A 22,853-nucleotide genomic window follows, 5' to 3' on the forward strand; every position below is an offset into this window, starting at 1 on the left:
ACAGTTTCTTTTTGAGCCTTTGAGCATTTGTGAGCTCCATTTTCTATTTTCCATAGCCCTTCGATGTTTCTAATTTTTGCAAATATTTTATGGTATACTTATAAAAGCTCATTAGAATTACATGTTCATGCATTGCATAATGTTTTGCCCTTGATGTTTGCATTGCCAAACGGAGAGAAACTAATGAAAAAGGGGAGAAATTAAAATTTTGAAACGAAATCAAAGAAAAATCTTGCATAAATGAAAAATATGCATTCATTAAGGAGGAGCATTTGATTTTGTGTTTTTGAGTTGTTATTGCTCTTTTGAAGTTTTTGGATTGTCTTTGTCACTCTAAAGCCTTATGCAATCTTTCTTATGCCAAGTAACAAGTTTTGCTCTTTATTGAGTTTTTGGTCACTTAGATGAGCATATCTTCTTCAAACAAAAATCTTTGTGCTCTGAGGCGTTGTCAATACACTCATTAAGGGAAAGATTGAGAAACCAAGTTGAAATATGCCTTGGTTTATATGTGATGAGTGATGATAAGGTTGTCAATTTGGTTTGTCGAGTTTTGGATTGCTTGAGCTTGGTTTGAGCATTTTAATTATGGACTAACTGGAGTTGAAGTTGGAAAAATATGTTTGCTTGTATCATGGTGTGTAGGCGACGAATGCAACTTAGCGATTGACGGTGGGTGATCGGGGCTAAGTGGGTGCTTGGTGCCAGACGATCAAGGAGGCTAGAGGGAGTTAAAGGTGATCTTAGCTGTACATGTGGAGATCAAGTAAAGTATGAAATAGATGATAAAGATGGTGGGTTAACAAAGTCGAGCGAAAGGGATGCCGGTGTAAGTGACAAGGCGGCCCGAGAAATGGAGGATGAAGATGGTGTGTTAACAAAGTCGAGCGAAAGGGATACCGGTGCAAATGACAAGGTAACCTAAGGGATCAAGAGCGGGAGAGACTTGTCAGCAGTCAGGATCGCAAAACGGAGTACACGTATCGACATCAGAGCGCTTGCTTAAGGTGTAAGCAAGTGGTGAGTCACGCTTTGAGAAGCATGCAGAGGGTTTCATGGTTAGGCCTCAAAACCGTAGGAGGATCGGAGGAGTATGTAACATCATCGTGAAGTTTGCGTCGAGACGAAGCTAAGTCATGAAGGCACCGTGATCGTTCGATGGTCAGAGCAAGAAATGGACTAAAATACCCTCGATAGTAGGTAGGAGTGTACTATAAGAGAGAAGTATTTTGGTAACAAGCTAGGAAACTCAGAGGTCAAGTTTCTTAGACCTATAAATAGAGGGGTAGGGCTATAGGAGAGTTTGAACCAGCCACCTGAGCCTCTTGTGTCATCCATTTGAGAGCCTAATGCTAGGGTTTTAGAGGAGATGAAGGATGTGTGCTTAGCTTATGTAATATGTGTAAGTTTTGAGAGGAAAATATTTATAATTTGTCTAAAATAGGGCTGACCTCTTTGAGTAATAAAGTTTATATTTTTGCATGTGCTTGAATTCCTCTTCTTCTAGTTTCTCTCTATTGGTTATCTTGTTTTTTTTTAAGTTTTCGTTCTCGGTTATGATTTTCGTTTTTGTGCTTGAGCTGAACTTTTTCACCTTGTTGGTGTTAATTTTCTAGTTGCTAGAGGCATAAAAGTCATGTACAAAAATACACAATTGGATATTAAATTTTGAGTATTGAATTCCTTTGCCTCTCATCTATCAACTTGGAGGTTTTCTTCACCGGTGATCATCTCCTTGAGTTTTTGGTGTTTCTCCTAAAGATCCAATTTTTATGCGGGGTTGAGTTATAGATTGGTTTGGTGTTGAATCTAGAGTTCGATTCCAACCATAAGATCCACTTTTTCTTGGATTTTCAAATTTGATTTTTGAATCGGAACTTCTGGTTTGAGCCTGAATTTTTGCTGCATTACTCTTTGTGATGATTTCTTTTTTAGATGCGTTGGATGAATAAGGAGTAGACCATCTATTTCATAAAAAATTTATAAGACATCTATTCACCTCCTCTAATCATCTATCTCGATCCTATAAACTTACAAACTCTATAACACGGGACTATCCTAAAGCCATCACAGCATAACTCAATTCATAATCAGTAATCTATTATACATGGCGCATGTTCTTTGGCTTTTATAGCCAACTTACAACTCACCAATACCTAACATACACACAAGGTGCATGCTTAGACTAGGACTCAACTAACATAAAAAAAAAGTAAAATCTAAAAACTGTACATGCATATTTTAGAATTATATTATACACACATATTTTTAGTTAAAAAATATTTAAACATGAGCATTTTGGGCAGGGTACGAGTGGACCGGCTCCCATGGCGTCGTCGTCTTCTCTACCTGCTTTGGTTATGGCGGGCAGGAGCCAGTTGTTAGGCCTAGCAAAGATTTGCTTATCAGATTGTATGTATTTGCTTATGAGAATGAATCAAGCTGCTTGTAATATTCAACCGATTTTCTCTCTAATTTTAGGATTTTGGTAAAAATTACTCTGAAAGTATACAAATCACAGTTTGTTCACAGATTATTCTCATTTTCTATTGAAAATATATAGCAACTAGATCTGATATTGCTTTTGAATGCTTCTAATTTGTTCACAAAATTTGTTGAATAACCCATCTAAATTGCCTTAACTTGTTTCTTAAATTGCTCACAAATCCATTCTAATTGCATTTGTTCACAAAATTTGTTACAAATCCATTCTAATTGCATTTGTTCACAAAATTTGTTAAACACCTGATGTGAATTTTTCACAAAGTTGATTACATAATTGCATTTTAAGAGGCAGACAAACAGATGTATTTTTTATTAAATATTTTCTCTATTTTTTTATCACGTATTGAAGTAAGTCAAAGATAAATGTTATAAGTTCAGATATAAAAGTCCAAAAATAAAATGAAATACTCATGTTCAGATATTTTTATTAAAAATATGTGTGCATACTATAAGTTTAAAATATGCCCATACAATTTTTAGACGTGTCATAAAATAATATAGTAAAATAAATTCTTGGCCCTTTTACATCTTGGGTAAATTATTTATTCTCTAATCAAGTTGGTCATAGGTGGGCCCCATCCAAGGTTACACAAGGAAAAGAATCCATGTATGCAATTTGGTGGTCGTACACTCGTACTCCATCAAAATAATACCCCTGATTCCCTGGACTTCTAAACCGATCAGGCTCTATTTTATCTCCAAGGAAACTATGTTGCATTTGGATCTTTGATCTCACGGGATTTGTTTGCACGTAAAGTTGATTCCCTGTTGCATCGTAGATGGAATTAGACCAGGGTGTGTTGCATGCCGACCAAACCAACCAAAGTCCAGATTAATTCTATTTTGATAAAATGAGAAAATTAATTTGTGTTTTTTAATTTGCTAAGAATATTCTTTTTCATGTTGTCAAACTAAAGCTTGGATTGATATGTGAGTGTTTGCATAGTCCGTCGGATTAAATTTGGTTGCCTAGTTTGAATTTTAATTTTTGCACTAATCATAAAACTGCGGATGCTTTTGTGGTGATATCTTTTGGATAATAAAACAATATGATCAAAACTTGCTTCACTCCCGGTGCTTGTGACATGAACTCACTTTGAGACTTTGTGCGCCTTTGAGTTATATTGTTTACTTCTCATAGTGCTTTGATATTTCTAGTTCTTGTAAATGTTTTGTGATCTATATGTGAAGCTTCGTAGCTTTGCATTTCATTTGCACATCTTTTGTATAGTCTATTATTCTTGATGTTTGCATTGTCAAAGGGGGAGAAAATATTTCTAGCTCTTTTGAGGTTTTTGACTTGTCTTTACCTCTCTTAGAGCTTTTATAATCTTTCTTATGCCACGTGACATATTTACTCTTTCTCGAGTTTTTTTTCACTTGGATAAGTTTATCTTGTTTTAATTTCTTCAAACCAAAATCTTTGTGCTTTGCGGGTTGTCAATGCACTCATCAAGGGGGAGATTGAAAAATCAAGTTGAAATGTGCCTTGATTTACTTGTGATGAGTGATTGACATTGTCATTTATTTGGTTTGATGATCTTCGGTTTTGCATGAGCTTTGATGTGATTTGAATTGATTTGGGATTTCATTTGAGCATATTGATTATGGACTACTTGGAATTAGAGTTGGAGATATGTGTTTGTTTGTCTCATGGTGTACAGGTGATGGATGCAACTTACCGGTCGACGGCGGGATGATCAGGGCCAAGCAGAGTGCTTGGTGCCAGACGATTAAGGAGGTCGGACGGAATCAAGGGTGATCCTAGCTGAACACATGTAGCTCGCTCAAATACATGAGTATATGAGTGTTTAAGCAACTAGCATCAAGAAAAATAACCCTGAAAAGATGAAAAACTGCAGCTCAAAAAAAAAGATCACCTGGTAAAGAATCTCTCCAAGTTGATGATCTAAAGGCAAGGGTACTCAAGACCTATGAGCAAACATTCGTATGTGGGTTTTTATGCCTCTAGCAACAAGAATAATGACCTTACAAGGTGCTAAAATTTCAGCCCAAAAACTAAAATGAAAATCAAAACCGAAAACCGAAAAACTTGTAAACTTGCATAGGAATCGATAGGGGGAAACTAGAAGGAGGGAAATTCAAGCATATGAAAAAAATATAAACTTGATTACTCAAAGAGGTCAGACCTATTTTAGATGGATTACAAAGATTTATCTCTCAAAACTCTTACCTATTACATAGACTAAGCATTCATCCGTCTCTCCTCTAAAATCCTAGCTCTAAAGCTCTCAAATAGGTGGCATAAAGGGACTCAAGTGGCTGGTTCAAACTCTTCCATAGTCTTACCCATCTATTTATAGACCTAGGAAAGTTGGCTCTTAAGTTTCCTAACTTTTCCCCAAAATACCCCTCTCTTGTAGTACACTCCTATCTACCAGCGAGGGTATTTTGGTTAATTTTCTTTTCCATTAATCAGACAGTCGCGGCACCTTCAAGACTTAGCTCCGCCTCGACGCAAGCTTCGCGATGGTGCCACGTACTCCTCCAGTCCTCCCACAATTTTGAGGCCAAACCGCGAAACCGCCTGCACGCTTCTCAAAGTGTGACTTACCACCTTACTTACACCTTAAGCAAGCGCTTCGATGTCGACACGTGTATTCCGTCATACGATCCTGACCGCCAGCAAGTCTCTCCCGCTTCCGATCCCTCAGGCTGCCTTGTTACTTACACCGGCATCCTCTTCGCTTGACTTTATCAACACGCCATCTCCACCCATCATCAATGTTTTGCTCGGATCTTGAGTCACCTTGCCACTAGACTATCATCTTAGAGGATAACCTTATCTGGTATCTATCTTCTCTAGTTTCTTTAAAAATTGTAAGTTTTTTAGCACAAAGACACATAAAATGATCGAATGGACATATAATTAATATTTCATCCGTGAAGTTATGTTGACGTAGAACTAGTCTTCTTGCTTTGTTTCTCTAATTTTTTTTCACTTAACATTTTGAGATATATTAGATGAGAAATAGAAAAAGTTCATCTATTTTGAAAAAAAATTCATCACCATTCTCATTCATACATTATTTGTAACTCGATCTCCAATTATTAGTATAGCACTGGTTGGTAACACATGCACATGCACGCATCCGTTCAGAACGTGCATATGTACACATCCACTTGGGTATCGCGTTCGCGCCACCTCCTGCACACATTCTGCTGCATAGATTTATCTCATGGTTCTGCGCACAATAATTTACTGAAAAACACCGAAAATTAGTCGGGGCTATCTAGTCCGCCATCATCCTCCTTCCCTTCCAGCGAAACCGTCGTCATCGGTTTCTTGGTGATCCTCGAAGCTTTTGACATGGGATTTTGAAAAAAACTGAAAATATCTTAGCACATAAACATCTTGAATACAGAGCTGCAGAGTTGATGCGATTGTAGCTGCAGGATCCACATCACCTAGGTTCCTGCCGGCCTTCTGCCCTCACCAACTCTGACTAGAATCCAGCCTCAAGGTGAGTGATTGGCACCCGATGATCTTTTTCACGGTAGATAATCCAGAAAAGATAACTAGCTCTAGACTTGCAAGAGGGTATCAACAGGACCATGACAGCAGCAGTCACGTCATAGCTCTCACAAGAACTCAATTCACGCAACGAACAAACATGGAGGCAACCGTCTCTCGGATGCTGTAATATAGTAGCGCATGCTTTAAGGGTCTGTTTATTTTAGTTGGAGATTCTGAAAAACAATTTATAGAAGTTGAATTGTGAAAAACTAGATTGTAAAAAGTTGGATTGTAAAAAGCTTTTAGATTGTAGATTTAAAAAAAATTGATGGACAGTTTAGTAAAATAGACTTTTATAATCTATCAAAAACTAAGAAAAACCAGCTTCTTAGATTCCCACAATCCAACCAGCAGATTTTAAAAAGCTATAACCAAAAACTGTCTGTTTATTTCAGCTTTAAATTGTAAAAACTAAAAGCCATAATCCAAAACTGAAACAAACAGACCCTAATACCAGGTTGCAACCGTCTCTCGGATACTGCCCTGATGTGGGATGGTATGCCGCCCGTTGTAGAGGATGTGGTGGTTAGCGATATCCTTGTGTCCAATGATTAATGGAATTTATACTCCACTCAGAGAAAAACATGGAAGCTAGTGCACCGAGCGACTGATCACGACTGATCAATTAATACAAACTCATTGAATTCACGAGATCAATACAAGGATAATACTCAATATCAATAACTGTACCACAACTCTAACCAAAATCCAATCAACGCAACCAACTCAGAGGCTAGTACACGGAGAGGCTCATCAGGCTCGATCAATTCATGCAAACTTAGTTCTGTTCTTGACAAGATTGCAATGCCTGCTGATGTGAATGCTCGTAAGTTTACAGGGAACTTATAGTCTCTTGGATCCCAACACTCTGCAAAAGCTATACTTGTGCTTTCTTGGAGAAACTAGTTCTGTCCTCTTACATAGACCATGTTATGTAAGTTAAGCTGATGTCACTGATAAATACCAATATACCATAATGCAGGCGGGGCCATGCTAGGCCTTGTGAAGAGCTCCATTGGTACAAATAAAATTCACTGGCCAGCTTGGTGACCTTATCGCTGTAAGTATATATCTTTGTTTTATGTTACTTTTTTACTTTGTTCAGTTGATGGATTATCTGATATCTCGTGTTCCTGTACGTAGGACCTTGCTATCGATGCTACTACAACAGCAGGCGTTGACCTGGGTCAGGGTATGCGCAAAGTTGATATCAAGAAATACTAAATTAAAATAGAGAAGGTTCCTTCCTGGTGGTCAGTTAGAGGATTCTAGGGTTCTTAAAGGAGTTATGATCAATAAAGATGTTGTAGCTCCTGGAAAAATGAGAAGAAAGATAGTTAGCCCACGTATCGTCCTGCTGGACTGCCTTGTTGAGTACTCCCTCTGATTGCAAATGTAGATTATTTTAGTCTCCTCAACTATTCTCTAAATATAAGTTATTCTCGAACTTCTATGTATTTTTTTTCTCTTTTGTTCCCGTCTTGTCCTTGTTTAATAAATACTACCACTCTCACAAATGAATGAGTTATCTTTTTCAATACAGAATAAATGAAGGGCAACAAGGTCATTTGATCTACTCTCTTAATCCTTGTACACAAATCTAAAACGACCTACATTTACAATCGGAGGGAGTATATATAAAAAAGGAAAAAAAACCAGACCAACACCGAGTTGATGAAGGAAGAAGAATGTTAATGACCTTTACTGCCCATGTATACTTGAACTCCAAAAGTGCTGTTGAACTGCAATGCATACGCAGTTTAAAATAATTTGGTAAAATGCTAACATGGATTATGCGATAAATTACTTATTTCAGGCAGGTCCTGCTAGAGATTGAGGAAGAATATATAAAGAACACGTGTGCACAAATTCTAAAATTCAAGCCTGATTTAGTCATCACAGAGGAAGGGCTCAATGATATTGCTATCCATTATTTGAACAAGGCTGGTGTTAGCGCAATCTCTAAGGCTACTCCTAATGTTTTGTTTTATAGGTGATATCTTAGAGAAGAGAGAGTAAGAAATTGATGTTAAGAAATAAATTTCTAATGAATACATGTGTGTTGTTTATTTCTTGAGATCTTCTTAAAAAAATTAATTATCTCTCAATCACCTAGGATTGCTCAAAGAGCTAATTTCTCTCATAAGAAACAAGTTTCATCTCTCTCCTCTTTAAATAGCTTGCCACGTAAGTTTTTTGCTTACATGGATACTTAATTAATGTCTAAAAACTAGCCATGTTAGAGTATTAGGAGAGACATAGAACTGACAACAACATGATTGCTAAGGCTTGTGGAGCAGTTTGTGAACAGACCCGAGGAGCTTCAAGAATCTGATGTGGGAACCCTCTTTGAAGTCAAGAAGATAGGTGATGAATTAATTTTCGCGTTCATCGTTGACTGTAAAGATCCCAAGGCATGCACTGTTCTGTTGAGGGGAGCCAGCAAGGATGTCTTGAATGAAGTTGAGAGGAACCAGAAGGCATTTCTTCCTTTCCTATGTTCCATGTAATTATGTGATAAGTATGTTAGCAATATCAACTTGTATTCAATGATAATCACAATAGGATAATATATAGAATACATGAAAGAATATAGGAAAATGACGCTGATAACGTATACGTAAAGGATAAGGTGTATGGAATAACGTTACATTTGAAAGAGTGGATACTAAGTCCTGAACTTAAACAATATAAAAGTAATACATCAAAAATCTGTCTTTTCAAAATCGTCGTAGAGCCTTGGTAATCCTATCAAATCAAGTTGAAGAAGTGGAAAAATGAAGTACACGAGTAGAATCGTGATGATGATAACAAAAGAATGTCCTTGGTAAAGAATCATAACAAAGCGATGATGAGTAGCAAAATGACAAATGAAATTTTTACTAAAGCTATAGAAAAACCAAGATGATAAAAGAATGTCCTAGATCAAGAATTATGAACAAAGCAACGACGAGTAGCAAGATAATAAATGAAGTTGTCACTAAACAAAAAGATCTAGATAGCACTGTTGCGTCAATAACGACGAGAAAAGATTAGCTAAACAAAGATAAAATTTAACTAACCATAAAAGAAATCAATTGACCAATAAAGAAATATGTAGACTTACACGGCATAGAAGAACTCAAAGAGAGGCTGAGACTTAGATGTGGACACAATAAAAAAGAAAAACTAAAGCTAGATGCTAATGAAGCTAGCAGCAATAGACACCGAAGATATCAGCAGCCAGATAGAAGAGGCCAACCTAACAACATGCATGGTCCAACACCAAATACACACTAGCACCGGTAGGCCACTAAGCCCAGCAGAGTCCAATCCAACAGAATCAGTAGCACGAAGAACAACGAGCTCCTGCAAACTGATAGAGCAGAGCTGATGAGGACAATCTCTGGTAGTGCTGAGTAGAGCATCGAGCTGCAATAAATGAAGATCCACAGGAGATCAGCTAAACCGCGGAGGATGGGAGGAGCCAATGATGACCACATAAAGATCCATCTTGGAACGAATTAGAGAAGAGCCAGCCTGGACTGGTGGCATAACGCATCACCAAGAAGATGCATGGACAAACGCACATAGCGGCAGCCCTAGACGTAAAACCCTGCTTGTGACAGTGGGATCCTGCAGCTAGTCGGCATCTATGGAGGTGAACCTGGCAGCGGAGCGGGCGGGATGGGTGGGAAGCCAACCGGAGAGGGAAAAAGCCGGTAGGCAGTAGAGAGAGAAGTTAGCAGGGAGAGAAACTAACAACAGGTAGGTTAGATGAGGACAAGTTGTGTCATCTCGAAAGAAAACTTAGCTCTAATACTATGTTAGGAATAGCAACTTGTATTTAATGATAGTCCTAACACGATAATATATAGTACAATTTTTTTTTAATAACATATATAAAGGATAAGGACTCTATATTCGTAACAATAAAGACTTCAAAAGATGTAGGTTTATGATAATTTTGAGCATATAAGTGTAATTCTAGAAATTTAATCTATTTATTTTGGGATTAGATAATTAGGTAAACCCAAGTACCCAACTATATGTAAAGGACAATCCTAAGTTTACTTTTTTGAAACATGACATTCATGTGCACACTACCAATTTTATGTTAATATAATGGTCCGCTTACAGTTCATTTTTATTGCAGGATGCCATATCTGTTGCAAGGAACATTTTGACAAGTCCAAAACTTCTTCCTAGAGGTGGTGCTACCGAATTGACTGTATCAGCAACACTGAAGCAAAAGAGTTCTTCAGTTCAAGGTGTTGAAAAGGTATTGTTTAGTTACTATTAATTGTCTCTATTGATGATTTATTAAGCCATTGATGTGGATGCTTAGTGTCATAATGTATATTCATATAAATGGTGCAAAAGTATGGCATAACCATTCAGGATATTGCTGTCTGAAGGGTCTTTGCATAGGAAAATGATTTTTTTTTTATCTAACATCAGCTAGGTTTGAATATCTTATTTATTTGCTTCTTATTTGTTTGTATCAGTGGCCCTATGAAGCTGCTGGTTTAGCATTTGACGCAATTCCAAGAACTTTGGCCCAAAATTGTGGTTTGAACGTTATAAAGACTATGTAAGAACTCCAGAGAAAGTAACCATCTTAATCTCTTATGTTAATTGAGGGGCATTATTGATTCATCTGTAGACTTGATCCTATATGTAAGAGCTGGCTTCTACTAGGAAGTATCGTAAGCTAGGGTTTTCATGAAAAGGTTGGGATTGAGCACTTGACATTTTGCTAGTAGAGAATATTGGGGGTTCTCGTTATGTAGGAGTTGAATGAATTAAGGCTTGAAAATAAGCTCATGTGTTATATTTGACTTAAAACTTATTTGAGAAGCCACTGCACTGAACCCTGCTTACGATCTGCTTGGATAGGGGGGATTATGATAGATTCTTAGGGCAATCCCTTCTTCCAAGAAGTGCCCTTAGGAGGATAAATTTTTTGTTAGAACAAATAGGCTTATAGTGGATTTAAGCTTTAAGCAATCAGTACTCCAAAAGTAATTTCTATATTTAAGATGCCTTAAACAATAGATGCTTTAAATATATGGGACCTATGGGCTCTAGTTGCCTCACCATGCTAATGTTGAAAATGCTTGTAATGGGAGAATTGTCCAATCTTTCGAAAGACATTGATGACTTAAGGACTCTAATCAGAACATATCGATCCTCTCATAATTAATACATCACATCTCCATTGGTTATTGGTGCATGAAATACGGTTGACATCGCCGAAAAGGCTAAATCCCTACAAACACACCAAGAATACAAGTAAGAAAGCATAAGTGGCAGTCTAAAAATTGTAAATAGGATTAAACACTCAAAGTTGGGGTTCCACAAACCAATATAGCAACCTATTCGGTCTGGTACAAAAGCGAAATGTCATAAGCAATGTATGTAAATGTAATCTAAGCAAAATCCAAAGAGTCTAAGGTGATAGCTACTAAATATATAAGAGGAAGGGATATGAGAGGGTCGTGCTAGGGTTGTGTCTGGTTAGGGGGAGTGCAGAAAACCTAGGCTTCAAGCCCTGTACGGTTACAAGACTCGACGCGGGCCAAAATAGTGATACAACACCTTCCTTTGAAGATTCAACCAATCCACAATGAATTAGGCTAAGTAACCAGAGCCATTGAAAAGGGCTCATTATAATCTTTCCAACAAGTATAAAAACATTTTCATTGGACTTCATATGAGGGAGATATGACTGTTTTAATATAGTGTTATTTTCTAAATTCGAGCTAAACTCAGTGTATGAATTGAGGCCGACTTGAAGTCCGGTTTGACTTGACACGTGTGGATGACGTCCTTGTGAAGTCGTGATCATGTGGAGATGGTGATGCCCTTCAAAAAGTGCGCCAACTTAATATAGAGGTAGCTAGTGGGATTTGGCGCCAATAAGAGATCCACCAACAAGCAACGACGAGTTAGTAGCAGTGTTGTGGGTCCTGCTCTCATATTCCTAAGTATTAAATTATCACAAGAATTTAGCAATATTTGATTCTGATAAATATTAACATGGATAATGACCTTGTAATGGTTTTAGGTATCTGAAAAAGTGATATCCTCATTAACCTGGGTTGGCATTGATGGAAGGAGCAGTTATATTATTGATATAAAAGAGCGAAAGGTATGCCTCTAGCTTTATCTACACACATGCTATGTTGCCTCGATGTTTGCGTGCATGGCTAAGCACAACAATATAGGGTCAAAGCACAAACGTTGAAGATGGCTACTGAGGCTGCTTGCCTGCTTTCAAGTAGTGTTTGGTTCCATGTATCAAGTGGTACATGTATGAGATGAGCGTGTTTGATTGGTCGAATGGTATTGGTTCATTCAGTATATGGTTATATAGATTTTAAGAATATTCCCTCAAGATCTTATAGTACCCATTAAGGAAAATTGGCTGAATGACACATACATGTTCGATCAACTTTGCTAATCACTTGCGCTTAGTGACTATAGGTGGTTATTAAGGTTTTTTAATTAAACATTAGTTACAATTAGATATTATCAATTATAACAAATTATTATTGTGAGTTTTAGTGATGATTATTGATAACTTAAGTTATAATTAATTAGAATTAGTAATGATTAAGTACTAATTAGGACAGTTCTTCGATAATAACAAATATAAAAATATTGTTTTTAAAATAATTAAGTTATACATAAATATAATATATTACTTTTAAACAACTAAACACATTCTTATATCATTCAATACATTCAACCAAACATACTTATATAGCATCAAATATATCTAATCATAACCCAACAATTTACTTACATCATCTTTAACTCATTAGCAAATCCACGTTACTCGAGCAGACTGACACGAGTTGGTACATCCAAATCTTTGCTTTCCACGTAACAAACAGGGAAGAAATATTTGCTTTCATTTCGTATGATTCCAATTTATTTCTCCTGCCATCTGTCAACATAAATGATAAATCCGAACTCGAACTGAAAAAAGGACGAGAGAGAGACAGACAGAGTAAAGCCCTTAAGCCCCTCACCTTCCTATACTCTTTTCCATGGACGCCCAAACTGAAGCCAAACCCACGCGCAGAAAGCCCACGAGCAGAAAACGAAAACCCAACTGCGATCCCCTTCCCCTCCCCGAATTCCCCACCCCGCCATGCCCGACTCCGCCGATCCCCTCCCCTCCCAGCCCCCGCCGGGTCCCTCCGCCGCCGCGAGGCCCGATCCGGACATGCCGCCGCGGAAGCCCTCCGCCGGCGGCAAGCTCAAGAAGCCCCTCACCGACAAGCAGCGCGCCGCCGCGGAGCAGCGCCTCGCGCACCTCCGCTCGAACCTCCTCCTCCGCTCCCTGGACTCCCCCGCCTTGACCCTCCCGCCGCCCTATGAGGCCGCGCTGTTCGCCCTCGGCCTCCTCGACTTCGCCCGCCTCGACCTCGCCTCCGACGCCCCGCGCCCCGACCTCGTCGCCCCGCTCGTCGCCTACTACGACCCGGCATGCAAGCGCAGCTTCGTCCGCGGCATCCGGGTCTCCGTCTCCCGCCACGACCTCTCCCGGGCGCTCTCCCTCCCGCCGAAGCCCGCGGCCGCGGCGGAGGCCCCGCCCGACGTGGACCCCGCCGCGGTGGCCCCCGCCGTCATGCAGCTCCTGCAGGAGTACGTCCTGCTCCCGTTCCAGGGCGACGACATGTGCATACTGCCTCAGGAGGTGGCCGCCGCAGAGCAGGCGGTCAGGGAGGGGTTGGCGCATAGGGTTGACTGGGCAGGCCTGATCTGGGGCCTCGTGGAGAAGGAGATGCTCGAGTTGCCCAAGAGGGAGGACGGGGTCTGCTACTACGGGCCGCATCTGCAGAGACTCATTTGGGCACAGAAGCCAAAGCTGTTCGAGCCGGTGGAGGAAGGGGACAGAGTGGAGCTTGTCCCAGAGGCGTCCGTGGATGTTGAGATAGACGAGGAGGATGAGGATGCCGATGCAGATGTGAAAAACAAGAGCTTGGAGGACACCGATGCGGATGTGAAAAACGAGAGCTTGGAGGAGCTGGAGCTGGCAGATAGGGATGCGGGTGTGAGGAGCAAGAGCTTGGAGGAGCTGGAGCTGGCCAATGGGGATGTGGGTGTGAGCAGCAAGAGCTTGGAGGATTCGGAATTGGGTAATGCTGATGCGAGTAGCAAGGATTTGGATGAGTTGGAGTTGGGGGATGCCGATACGACAAACACGATCTTGGAGGAGTTGGGCTTGAGGGATGAGGATGTGAGGAGTAAGTCCATGGACGAATTGGAGGCGGTGGATGAGGACGCAAGGAGCAAGCGCTTGGATGAATCTGAGGCAGCGGATGAGGATTCAAGGAGGAAGAGCTTGGATGAATTGGAGGCAGTGCATGAGGGTGCGAAAGGTACAAGCTTTGATGAATCGGGGATGGTGGATGAGCATCCAAAGGGAATGAACTTGGATGGATTGGGTTTGGGATTTGTGACTATTGAAGCGGTGCCTGCTGCACATGAGGCGATGTGCACGGATAATGAGAATGCAACAGAGGCGGTGCCAGAGGGAGGTGATGACGTGGCAGTGGATGCAGAAGAGGAGGGTGAAGGATCCTTGGTGGAGACAGTAGTATTGGTGACAAAGGAGGAAGTGATGGCAGTTCCAGAGGAGGTGGGGGATGAGGAGGCAGAGGGGGAAGAGAAGGATGCAACAGGTTTAAGCTTGGGGATTAACTCTACCAATGTTTATGATAGTATGGATGTGGAAGAAGATATGAATGTTGAAAATCTGGACGAGGGTGACAGTGGTAATGAAGAGGCGGAGGAGTTAGAGGATGATGCATTTGAGGAGTGTAATGGTGGAGAGGAAATGAATTGGAGAATTGGGGATGGTAAGGGAGACGAGGGAATGACACATTGCCTACAGCGCTGTAACACATTTGGGGGCATGGAGTTTGAGAATTTGAATAAAGGGGAGGCTGAGATGAGGGATGAGTTTGATGATTTCTCCGGAAGGGGGTCTTTGGATAGGATGACATCATCAAACCTCCTCCAAGCTATGAACTCAATTCCCTCGTCATACAATGTGACGGAGAATGTGCATGATCTGTCCTCTGGGGAATTCTTGGCTATGGGGGCTGATGCACATAAGAATGGAGTGGATCTGGGACCGGGGAGCTCATATTTATTTGGAAATAATGGTAAGAGGCACATCGGTGATACTGACGGGTACGATGGGAATATGCATGTACAAGAGCAGTTTCCTCAGTGCAATCAACAAAAGAGGATGCGACAAAGCAACAGTAGCAACATATCACCTGGATCAGCGGTCTTCAATGCAAACTTTTTGATACCTATACAAAATTTGGTGGTCGAGGCAAGTAGGCTTTATGGGCAGAAGGAGCAAGAACTTCAAAGTTTGCAATTCGAGAAACAACAGTGGGCTAACATGCTGCAGCAGAAGGAAGCCATTATCCAATCCCTAAATTCATCTCGGTTTGAGCAACAGAATAAGCATCAAGCGGAGCTTAGACGCTTCGAGCATGATCTGAATGTTATGGCACAGTTGGTCACTGGATACAAGAAAGCTTTGAAACAGACCCGGGCCTCTTTTGATGTGTACAGGAAGAAGTTCCCTTGTAATAAGCCTCGTTATGCTGATGTTCCTGGTGGTGGTGGCCTTGTTCTTAGTGTGAAGGAGTTGGAGAGGAAGCGGTTGGAGGAGGAGCAGCAGAAACTTGCTGCAGCAAATGAAATGATTAGAAAGTTCCAGTATGAATGGTTCTTAAAGCTTGATGAGTGGATGCTTTGTGTCGATTCACTGGGGAGAAAAATGGAAGAACTGTCTAAGGAGATCAATCCCCTCAAGGAAATCATAAAAGCAAGATTTGCAACACCGGCTACAGAGGAATAAGTTCCCTGACAGTCGGAGGTATATGAATTAGCGTACAAACTAGTCTCTTGTAATGTGAAGAAATTAAATAAGCTCAAAAAAAAAATGAAGAAATTAAATGTTCTGGAGAATGTCATAATTACTGTATGGTTCGATGTGCTTATTTACTGTTTGTTTCAGAGTGTATGCACATTGCATTTAGGTCAGTAGAATGCTGAAACATTGTTTAAGGAGTTTTACTACAAATTTTCCGAGCACTTTTTCCTTAATTAACTACTAGAATAAGTAATGAAACAACTAGGACAGATAAACAAAACAACCAGCTTGATTCATACCATGCAGCATCTACTTGTCTTAATTTAGTTAATGCTTCTTAGTATAACCTTTTCTCATTGAACTGCTACATCCTGGAATCACCAGAGGATGTTATATCTCCTTTTGTTTTGGCTTGTTAGCAACAATCTTTTGCAAATACTGGTTGGTTATCAGGTCTACAGATCAACTAGGCTGAGTATATATTATGCTGTATGCCTGTAATCTATTACCAGTATCCATGATAGTTGAATGCTTAGTTAAAGTAGCATGTCAATTATCAGGTTTGTTGGGTACAGGTCAGTTTAAGGTGAAAAAGGAATATAGGTATAAGGTTGGCTATTCTAGTAAGTTAACAGAATGTGCAGTCTTGCTATGAGGTTATGAGAAGTTTCTAATGGCCTAGCCATCATGTTACTTGATGTCTCATTGCTGATGGTAACGGATCCTAAGTCAGCATATGGTATATATTTTGAATACTTAAGAACCTATACAGAACGTATGATCACTTGTAAAAATGAGCTCTCACTCCATAGCATTTAAATCACTCCCCTTCACGTTGATTATTGAAATGCTTTAATCATGGATCCATGGTGATTGGGAGGGGATGGTGATCGTGATTTTACCATAAGGAAATTGTTTTATCCTAGTTCTAACCGGATGTACGGAATCAATGGGATTGAGCTTGATACCTTGTCATGCAAATCTGAGTAAGAAGTAAGCTCATACATTAAGCCACATCAAGAAGTTATAGTCAACAATTCGAGTGGTCATGGGTTGGAATTGGGAAGGAAATGGACATAGTTGGACATGGGTTTACACTGGACTTGGGTTAGGTTTATGACAAATATATTAGTATTCCTTTTACTTGGTAACCTCGATATATTTGTTCATTTTAGTCATATCTACGGTTTCTGAATTTTTTGGTGTCAGTTAGCCAGTTTCAAATTCTTATTCTTGAGAATCAAATTACAATGAATAATTGGCTACTTTTTGCCACTGAATTCAAATTTGAGATTGCCTACAAACTATGATTTGGGCAGAACTTCAAATAAAAGCTAACTATTTTGCAGATATGGAGAAAATCTCACAAAGAGGTGTTTGAAAAGATTCTTAATGATATTGTTGAGCGATGTTTTAGTGTCAAAGTAACTGTAGCTTGGTTAGGATCTCTCGAGGTCACCAATGAATTGTAGCTGTCGAAATTACATATTAATTATTACCCAGGTTCAAATATCAGGGCCTGCAGGCCCATACATAATGACTGCCCATGCCTTAGCAGTGTGTGCCTTGGTTATGTGAAAATAGTACCACTAGAATACTAGTTGTCTTCAAATGTACTTCGACAAGATAATTATTTTGTAGTTGTTACTAATCTATGTAATATAAGCTAATGGTAAAGCTTTAATCTTGGAAGATGAAATAATTAGGGTTTTTTTTTTGTTTCGAAATGAAGTAGTCATTGAATGATCAGGCCTGATTTTCTGGAACTCTGTTTCTGGTTTGTTCTGGCAACATCAATCTGTCAAATATGGCTGGTTTTTCAGAAACCAGCTGGGAGTCCTAAGAACTTTGAGGGTTATGCTCAAGTATTAGTTCTCGGTTCACAGTTAACTGCAATCATATTAGTTTGAGTCTTTAGTTCTGTTGTCACCAAATTATGAGATCGATTCAATTGTACAAATGAGTAATTATAATTTTGTTTTATGATGTGCTTTGAAACTTTTCTCTTGCCATCATTGGACTCCAATTAATGGTAAGCACAGGGTACATAGAATCCAATATTTTGTACACTCAACGTTCCTATTTCCTGTGTGTGCTCCAGTTTCAGGCAATATGTAATGTATACAAACACGCCAAGGTACATATTATTTAATGTTGTACATACTGATTATTTTTTTTAAAAACCAGGAATTTCTAGCATGCCTATTACTAAGTGATAATATAGCATAATTTGTCACTAGACCACATGCAAGACGTCCTACATACTCTTTAAATTTTTATTTTTTCTAGCATGTGACATATTCGTGCGTCCTTATTTTTTCCTTATTTTTCCTGATTTTTTCTAATTTCCTATTATTTCTGATTTTTTAAAAAAATCTGTTTTCCCAATTTTCTGTTATTTTTTATTTTTCCTGATATTTTTCTAATTTTTTCTGATTTTTAAATTTTTGGCACGCCACGTAGGTGCCTGGGTGTCACACCACGTCTGCAACAGAGGGGGGCGCAAAGTGTTATGGACATGGGATGCACGATTTAACAATATTAATAGCCTAAATCTGCAGTTTGAGAGTTTGTGGACCTAAATGATACAGCTTGACAAGTTTGAGGACCTATGGTGCATTTTACTCTTAATTTTTTATTTTGTGTTTGGTGCGGCTTGTATTGTATCAGAATATGCTCTTTAGTTCTTATTCTTTTTGTAAAATAGCATTTTGCACGATCTGAAAATATCCCATCTTTTTTGGTAGGTTCAGATGTGAAGATGGCTCCCAGCTACTTGCCTTAACCCTCTGCCGGATATACACTCAGATTCATAGGATCTTTTGATGTCAATGGGCGCACATCAGCAGTTGTGGCTACCTGGTGGTACATACTGTTGTAAAAATCAATTATTTCGCATGGGGGATGTTTTGGTGATTAATGCTTGATTTAGATGCCTCTAGGGGTTCTTTAATCTATATCTAAGTGTGCATTCATACCCTTGGTTTGCGTTTGAATTCCCAATTATTCATTATTGATGAATTTAGGTGTTACAGGATTCTGCTGATGGCCCAATGTCATACCCTAGGAGACATGCGAAGAGTGAAGCTTAGTGAAAGCACATTAACCTCTTTGGCTTGATTGCACCCTAGTGTTAACTTCTGCACTTTTCCAGTGGTTGGATGCTGCTTGGTTCCGAATACAATTCGGGTACCATACTTGATGCAATGGTCTGAAGGGCCTTCGGTGGTATTGAAGAATGCCAAACCCTTCCCTAAATACTAGCAAAACCATGTGATATTTTGCTATGCCTGAATTTCTGAAGATGATGACATATGTTGTTGCACTGAGCTAAATAATTCAAAGGTGTCAGCTTGATGAACCATGACATGCATCCAGTATGTCTTTAGAAAAAGTAAACAAGAGAAATGGTCTTCTCATATATCTCCAAACTAATTTCTTGAATATTTTTTCATTCATCAGCAATACTTTCCATGTTTCAGAAAGGCACCTGGCCAGCTGGTGTTCTCCGATTCGAAATTGATGGTAGTGCAGTCGCTATGCAACTATTAAGATGCATCTGCACTGAAGTTATTATCTTCTCGGGTGGATTGTGGACACAATACATATATTGCTGAGCTGTCTATGAGAAGCAGGAGAGGGAGAGCAGTGCTGTTGCTGGAGAAACTTGTTACACTCGCATGGATCAAAGATCTGCCCACCGGTTGATGGATGAACCGTCTGCCTTGAATGTTTGTTGGTAACATGGTGAATAGTATCAATTCAGAGTTGCATTTTTTTTGTTTGTCTGTCTGTATTTTTCGTGGCTTTTGTCAGCCAACATATTTTCGTAGCAGGGGTGCGGGGTAGAAGAGCATAGTTCTCGAAAAGAAAGAACTGCAAAGAAGCTTTTGCCATGGACGTGACTGCAGTGCTTGGCCAGTGTCATCAACTGCCACTTCACTGGAGATTGGATTCTCATGAAGGATAACAATCAGAATTACAAACTTCCTTCGCAGAAAATAAAATCTTTAATATGGATTCCTGGTAGAGTCGGTAAGAATTGCTCAATTGAAATTTCGGTTCATGAATGGGATTCAACAGCTGTTTTTGTCACCAGCATGGACCCGAGTTTTGTCTTGCAAAGGAATGTTTTAAGTTCTGCTTCAAATCAATCGAAGAAAATAATGTTATAACCAAGTACAGGTCAGGTACCTTAGATCAATGTCTCGCGGAAACGGGAGTCTGCTAACAGTCCCTTCATCTTAATCTCTCTTTGAAGAAATGAGATTGTTCAGATGGCTTTCAGAGCCTGTTGATTCTAGAAGAAGAAAGTACGTGTCAGCTTCCGAGCCATAAGACCGGTACATGTCCTCATTTCCTTCTTTAGTGGATACGACGCTTCATGTCAAATTTTAAGAAACATTCAAGTGTTCACACAGGCACGCTTCTTTCTTGTCTATCTCAAAGACGGTATGCTCGTGCCCTGTGGCAGCTGACGTCCTACCCAAACATCCATCTCTTCAGCCAAGCAGGGCGTTGGAATCTCTCGGACTGAGCGTACATCTGCTTCATTAGCTGTTGCCACGCTCTGAGAAATGTCAGTTCAAATTCATCCATCTGTTCACGCATCAGGCAATTATCCTTGCTGACGCAAGGAGGAGGAAGAAGAAGCGGGAGATAGGTCTTAGTAGATTGACAAAGTTCAGCTGAGAGATTATGTGTCCAGAGTTTCAGATATGAAACAATAGAAACCTTTTAATCCCCCTCTCCTCTGTGTTTGATCAGAGAGACTTTGTACGATCTGAATACTTGATTAGTAAGATTATTTGTAGGTTGTGCCGGTATCAGTAATGATGTAACTAGTGTTAACGCGTGTAACTAGTGTTAAAGCCAATTCTTCGCCTCCTGTGGAATTCTCAGTTGCATTGATTCAACTGCTATGGAGTATGGAGTATGGACCATGGAGGCAGATCTGAATATTTTCTCCTACCCTACTTTCACAAATCTTGTATGCCTCACTTGCATATTTAATCGTTGGCATTAAGCCTGCCGTAGTTCCTCTAAAAAAATATTCATCTATTTATTTTGTCAAAGTTCCTTTTCGCGAAGCTTCCTGCACACCGGTGTTAGCTCTCCATGGCCATTTCTGAGTACAACTCTTCAGTACGCCCCCATGCCTCAGCATTTTCATCTTTTTTTGGATGAATTTCTGTCAATTCACATGGATTGGGAGGGAACCCCTTCTACCCAAAACAAGCCTAAAAGTTAAATTTGTCTGAGATAAATGTTGCTTTAAACTAAACAGGGCCCAGAGTCATTAAATTATGTAGGGTAGTTTTTCACAGATTAATTATATGAACTTTTCATAGTTTCTCAAATATGACGTTTCCAGGGAACCGTGGATCAATGACCCTACGACGTATAAGCTGTAAGGGACAAGATTCTTGAATGTTTTTTTTTTGTGTGACTGAAGTTTGGCTACTTTTCAGCCACTTTTTTAGCCACGCACGTGTTGTTTCTACCTGCAATGTAGACATTGCAGTAGATGTTAATATGCAATTTTAGGTATCTGATAAACAACGTTGAAGACGGTTGAAGATTAGTAAGGACGTTTCTAGAAAAGTTTAATGGTAAGGGGGCAGACTCAGCCTAAAAATTGAACGGAGAATAATAGTGATTGGATCTTTGCAATTTCATGAAAAAAAAACCTAAGTTCATTGAAATCCAATAAAAACAAGAATTTAAACAGGGACAGATGTCCTCATTGAGCCTCTCTAGGTCCGCCCATATTAATGGTGATGCAAGAATAGATGTCCAACTCTCATCAACTTGTGGTTAAGACTTGGAAATGAAGGAAGAGGGGCAATTGTAAAGATTGGTTTGCTTCTCATATTCATAATACACTCCTCTTTAACTTTTCGAATTTGATCATTCATTCCCACAGGGGGCTGTACACTAGTTGCTCAACAGCGGGACTCTCGCCGTAGCCGTAATAGCACTGCTCCCTGAACTCGTTCCATACCATGACGCCGTCGCCGTCGACGTACCAGCCGCCCATGTCGTGCAGGTGCCCCACCGCTGGCGGCACCGCCGCCCAGTACTCGAACGGCAGTGCCTCGGCCGCGCACGGACCGGGGCTGCTGCCGAGGTCCGACAGCACGTCATCCAGCCCGCCGTCGACGTCGCTCGGCACGTCCTCCGCCGTGCTCCCGCCGTCTGCCGCCGGTGCCGCGGGCGGCCCGCCGCCGATCTCGGCCTCGAGGGACCGGATGACGAGGTTCAGCCTGTCAACGTCCTCCGGCGGCTGGTCCGCCGCCGGCGCGTCCTCAAGCAGCTCCATGAGGAACGTCCCGTCAACGACCTGAGGCTGATCCGGCTGCCCACGGCCGGCGGCGTAGAGCCGCTCTTGCGTGGCACTACCGCCGCTGCCACCACTTCCCTGCATCACGCTCTGGCGATCCGTATGTGCACGGGATGCACAAAGAATAGAGCTGTTGGGACTTGGGATCAAGCAGACGAGCTGATTCTCGATGCCGGCGGTGGTGGTGGATGATGGCGGGAAGAAGGTGGTGGTATATATAGCAGTGGGCCGGTGGTTTCTCGGTGGTGGCAGGGAGCAGCAGTGCGTCGTGGACGCGGCAATGGTTGAGACTTGAGGGAGAGTAGCAGCGTAGCTTAGCGTGCGTTATCGTTCCCTCCACACTTGTTCTCCATGTGCAGCTGACTTGACAGCACGGTTTTTTAGTCTTTTTAAATTAATATTTTAAAAGTAGTAAGTGGGAAACTAATTTTTTTAGAAAGTAGTCTATTTTATCATGTCGAAAGCCTTAATGTGACCCTCCAACTTGATAACGCCAATTCGTACGGTGTGATCAAGATGGTCACGCTGACATCAACCCTGGTGCCTTTATACGTTGGGCTAACGTGGGATCCCTT

General features: G+C 40.4%; 2 protein-coding genes and 1 pseudogene across 6 annotated transcripts; 2 read left to right on the forward strand and 1 right to left on the reverse strand.

The window, feature by feature from the left end:
* Positions 1-6,529: 6,529 nt before the first annotated feature.
* On the forward strand, positions 6,530-10,620 carry LOC133927685 (T-complex protein 1 subunit gamma-like; annotated as a pseudogene).
* A 2,483-nt stretch (positions 10,621-13,103) lies between these two features.
* LOC133926846 (uncharacterized) lies at positions 13,104-19,645 on the forward strand. Of its 5 annotated transcripts, XR_009911191.1 has the most exons (4): positions 13,104-15,938; positions 18,399-18,549; positions 18,683-18,800; positions 18,962-19,645. XR_009911191.1 is itself a non-coding variant. In XM_062372983.1 (2 exons), exon 1 carries the CDS (start codon positions 13,185-13,187, stop codon positions 15,918-15,920), a length of 2,736 nt encoding a protein of 911 aa, XP_062228967.1. In that variant the 5' UTR covers positions 13,104-13,184; the 3' UTR covers positions 15,921-15,938; positions 18,683-19,645. The 5 variants fall into 5 exon arrangements, 1 of the variants encoding a protein (XP_062228967.1); XR_009911190.1 differs by having other exon boundaries at positions 18,399-18,584; positions 18,683-19,645; XR_009911189.1 differs by having other exon boundaries at positions 18,683-19,645.
* A 2,138-nt stretch (positions 19,646-21,783) lies between these two features.
* Positions 21,784-22,623, reverse strand: LOC133925914 (uncharacterized). The gene has a single exon (XM_062371655.1). It carries the CDS (start codon positions 22,360-22,362, stop codon positions 21,850-21,852), a length of 513 nt encoding a protein of 170 aa, XP_062227639.1. The 5' UTR covers positions 22,363-22,623; the 3' UTR covers positions 21,784-21,849.
* Between the last annotated feature and the right edge of the window lie 230 nt (positions 22,624-22,853).

Source organism: Phragmites australis, chromosome 8 (genome assembly GCF_958298935.1).
Source record: "Phragmites australis chromosome 8, lpPhrAust1.1, whole genome shotgun sequence".
Taxonomy (NCBI): Eukaryota; Viridiplantae; Streptophyta; class Magnoliopsida; order Poales; family Poaceae; genus Phragmites; species Phragmites australis.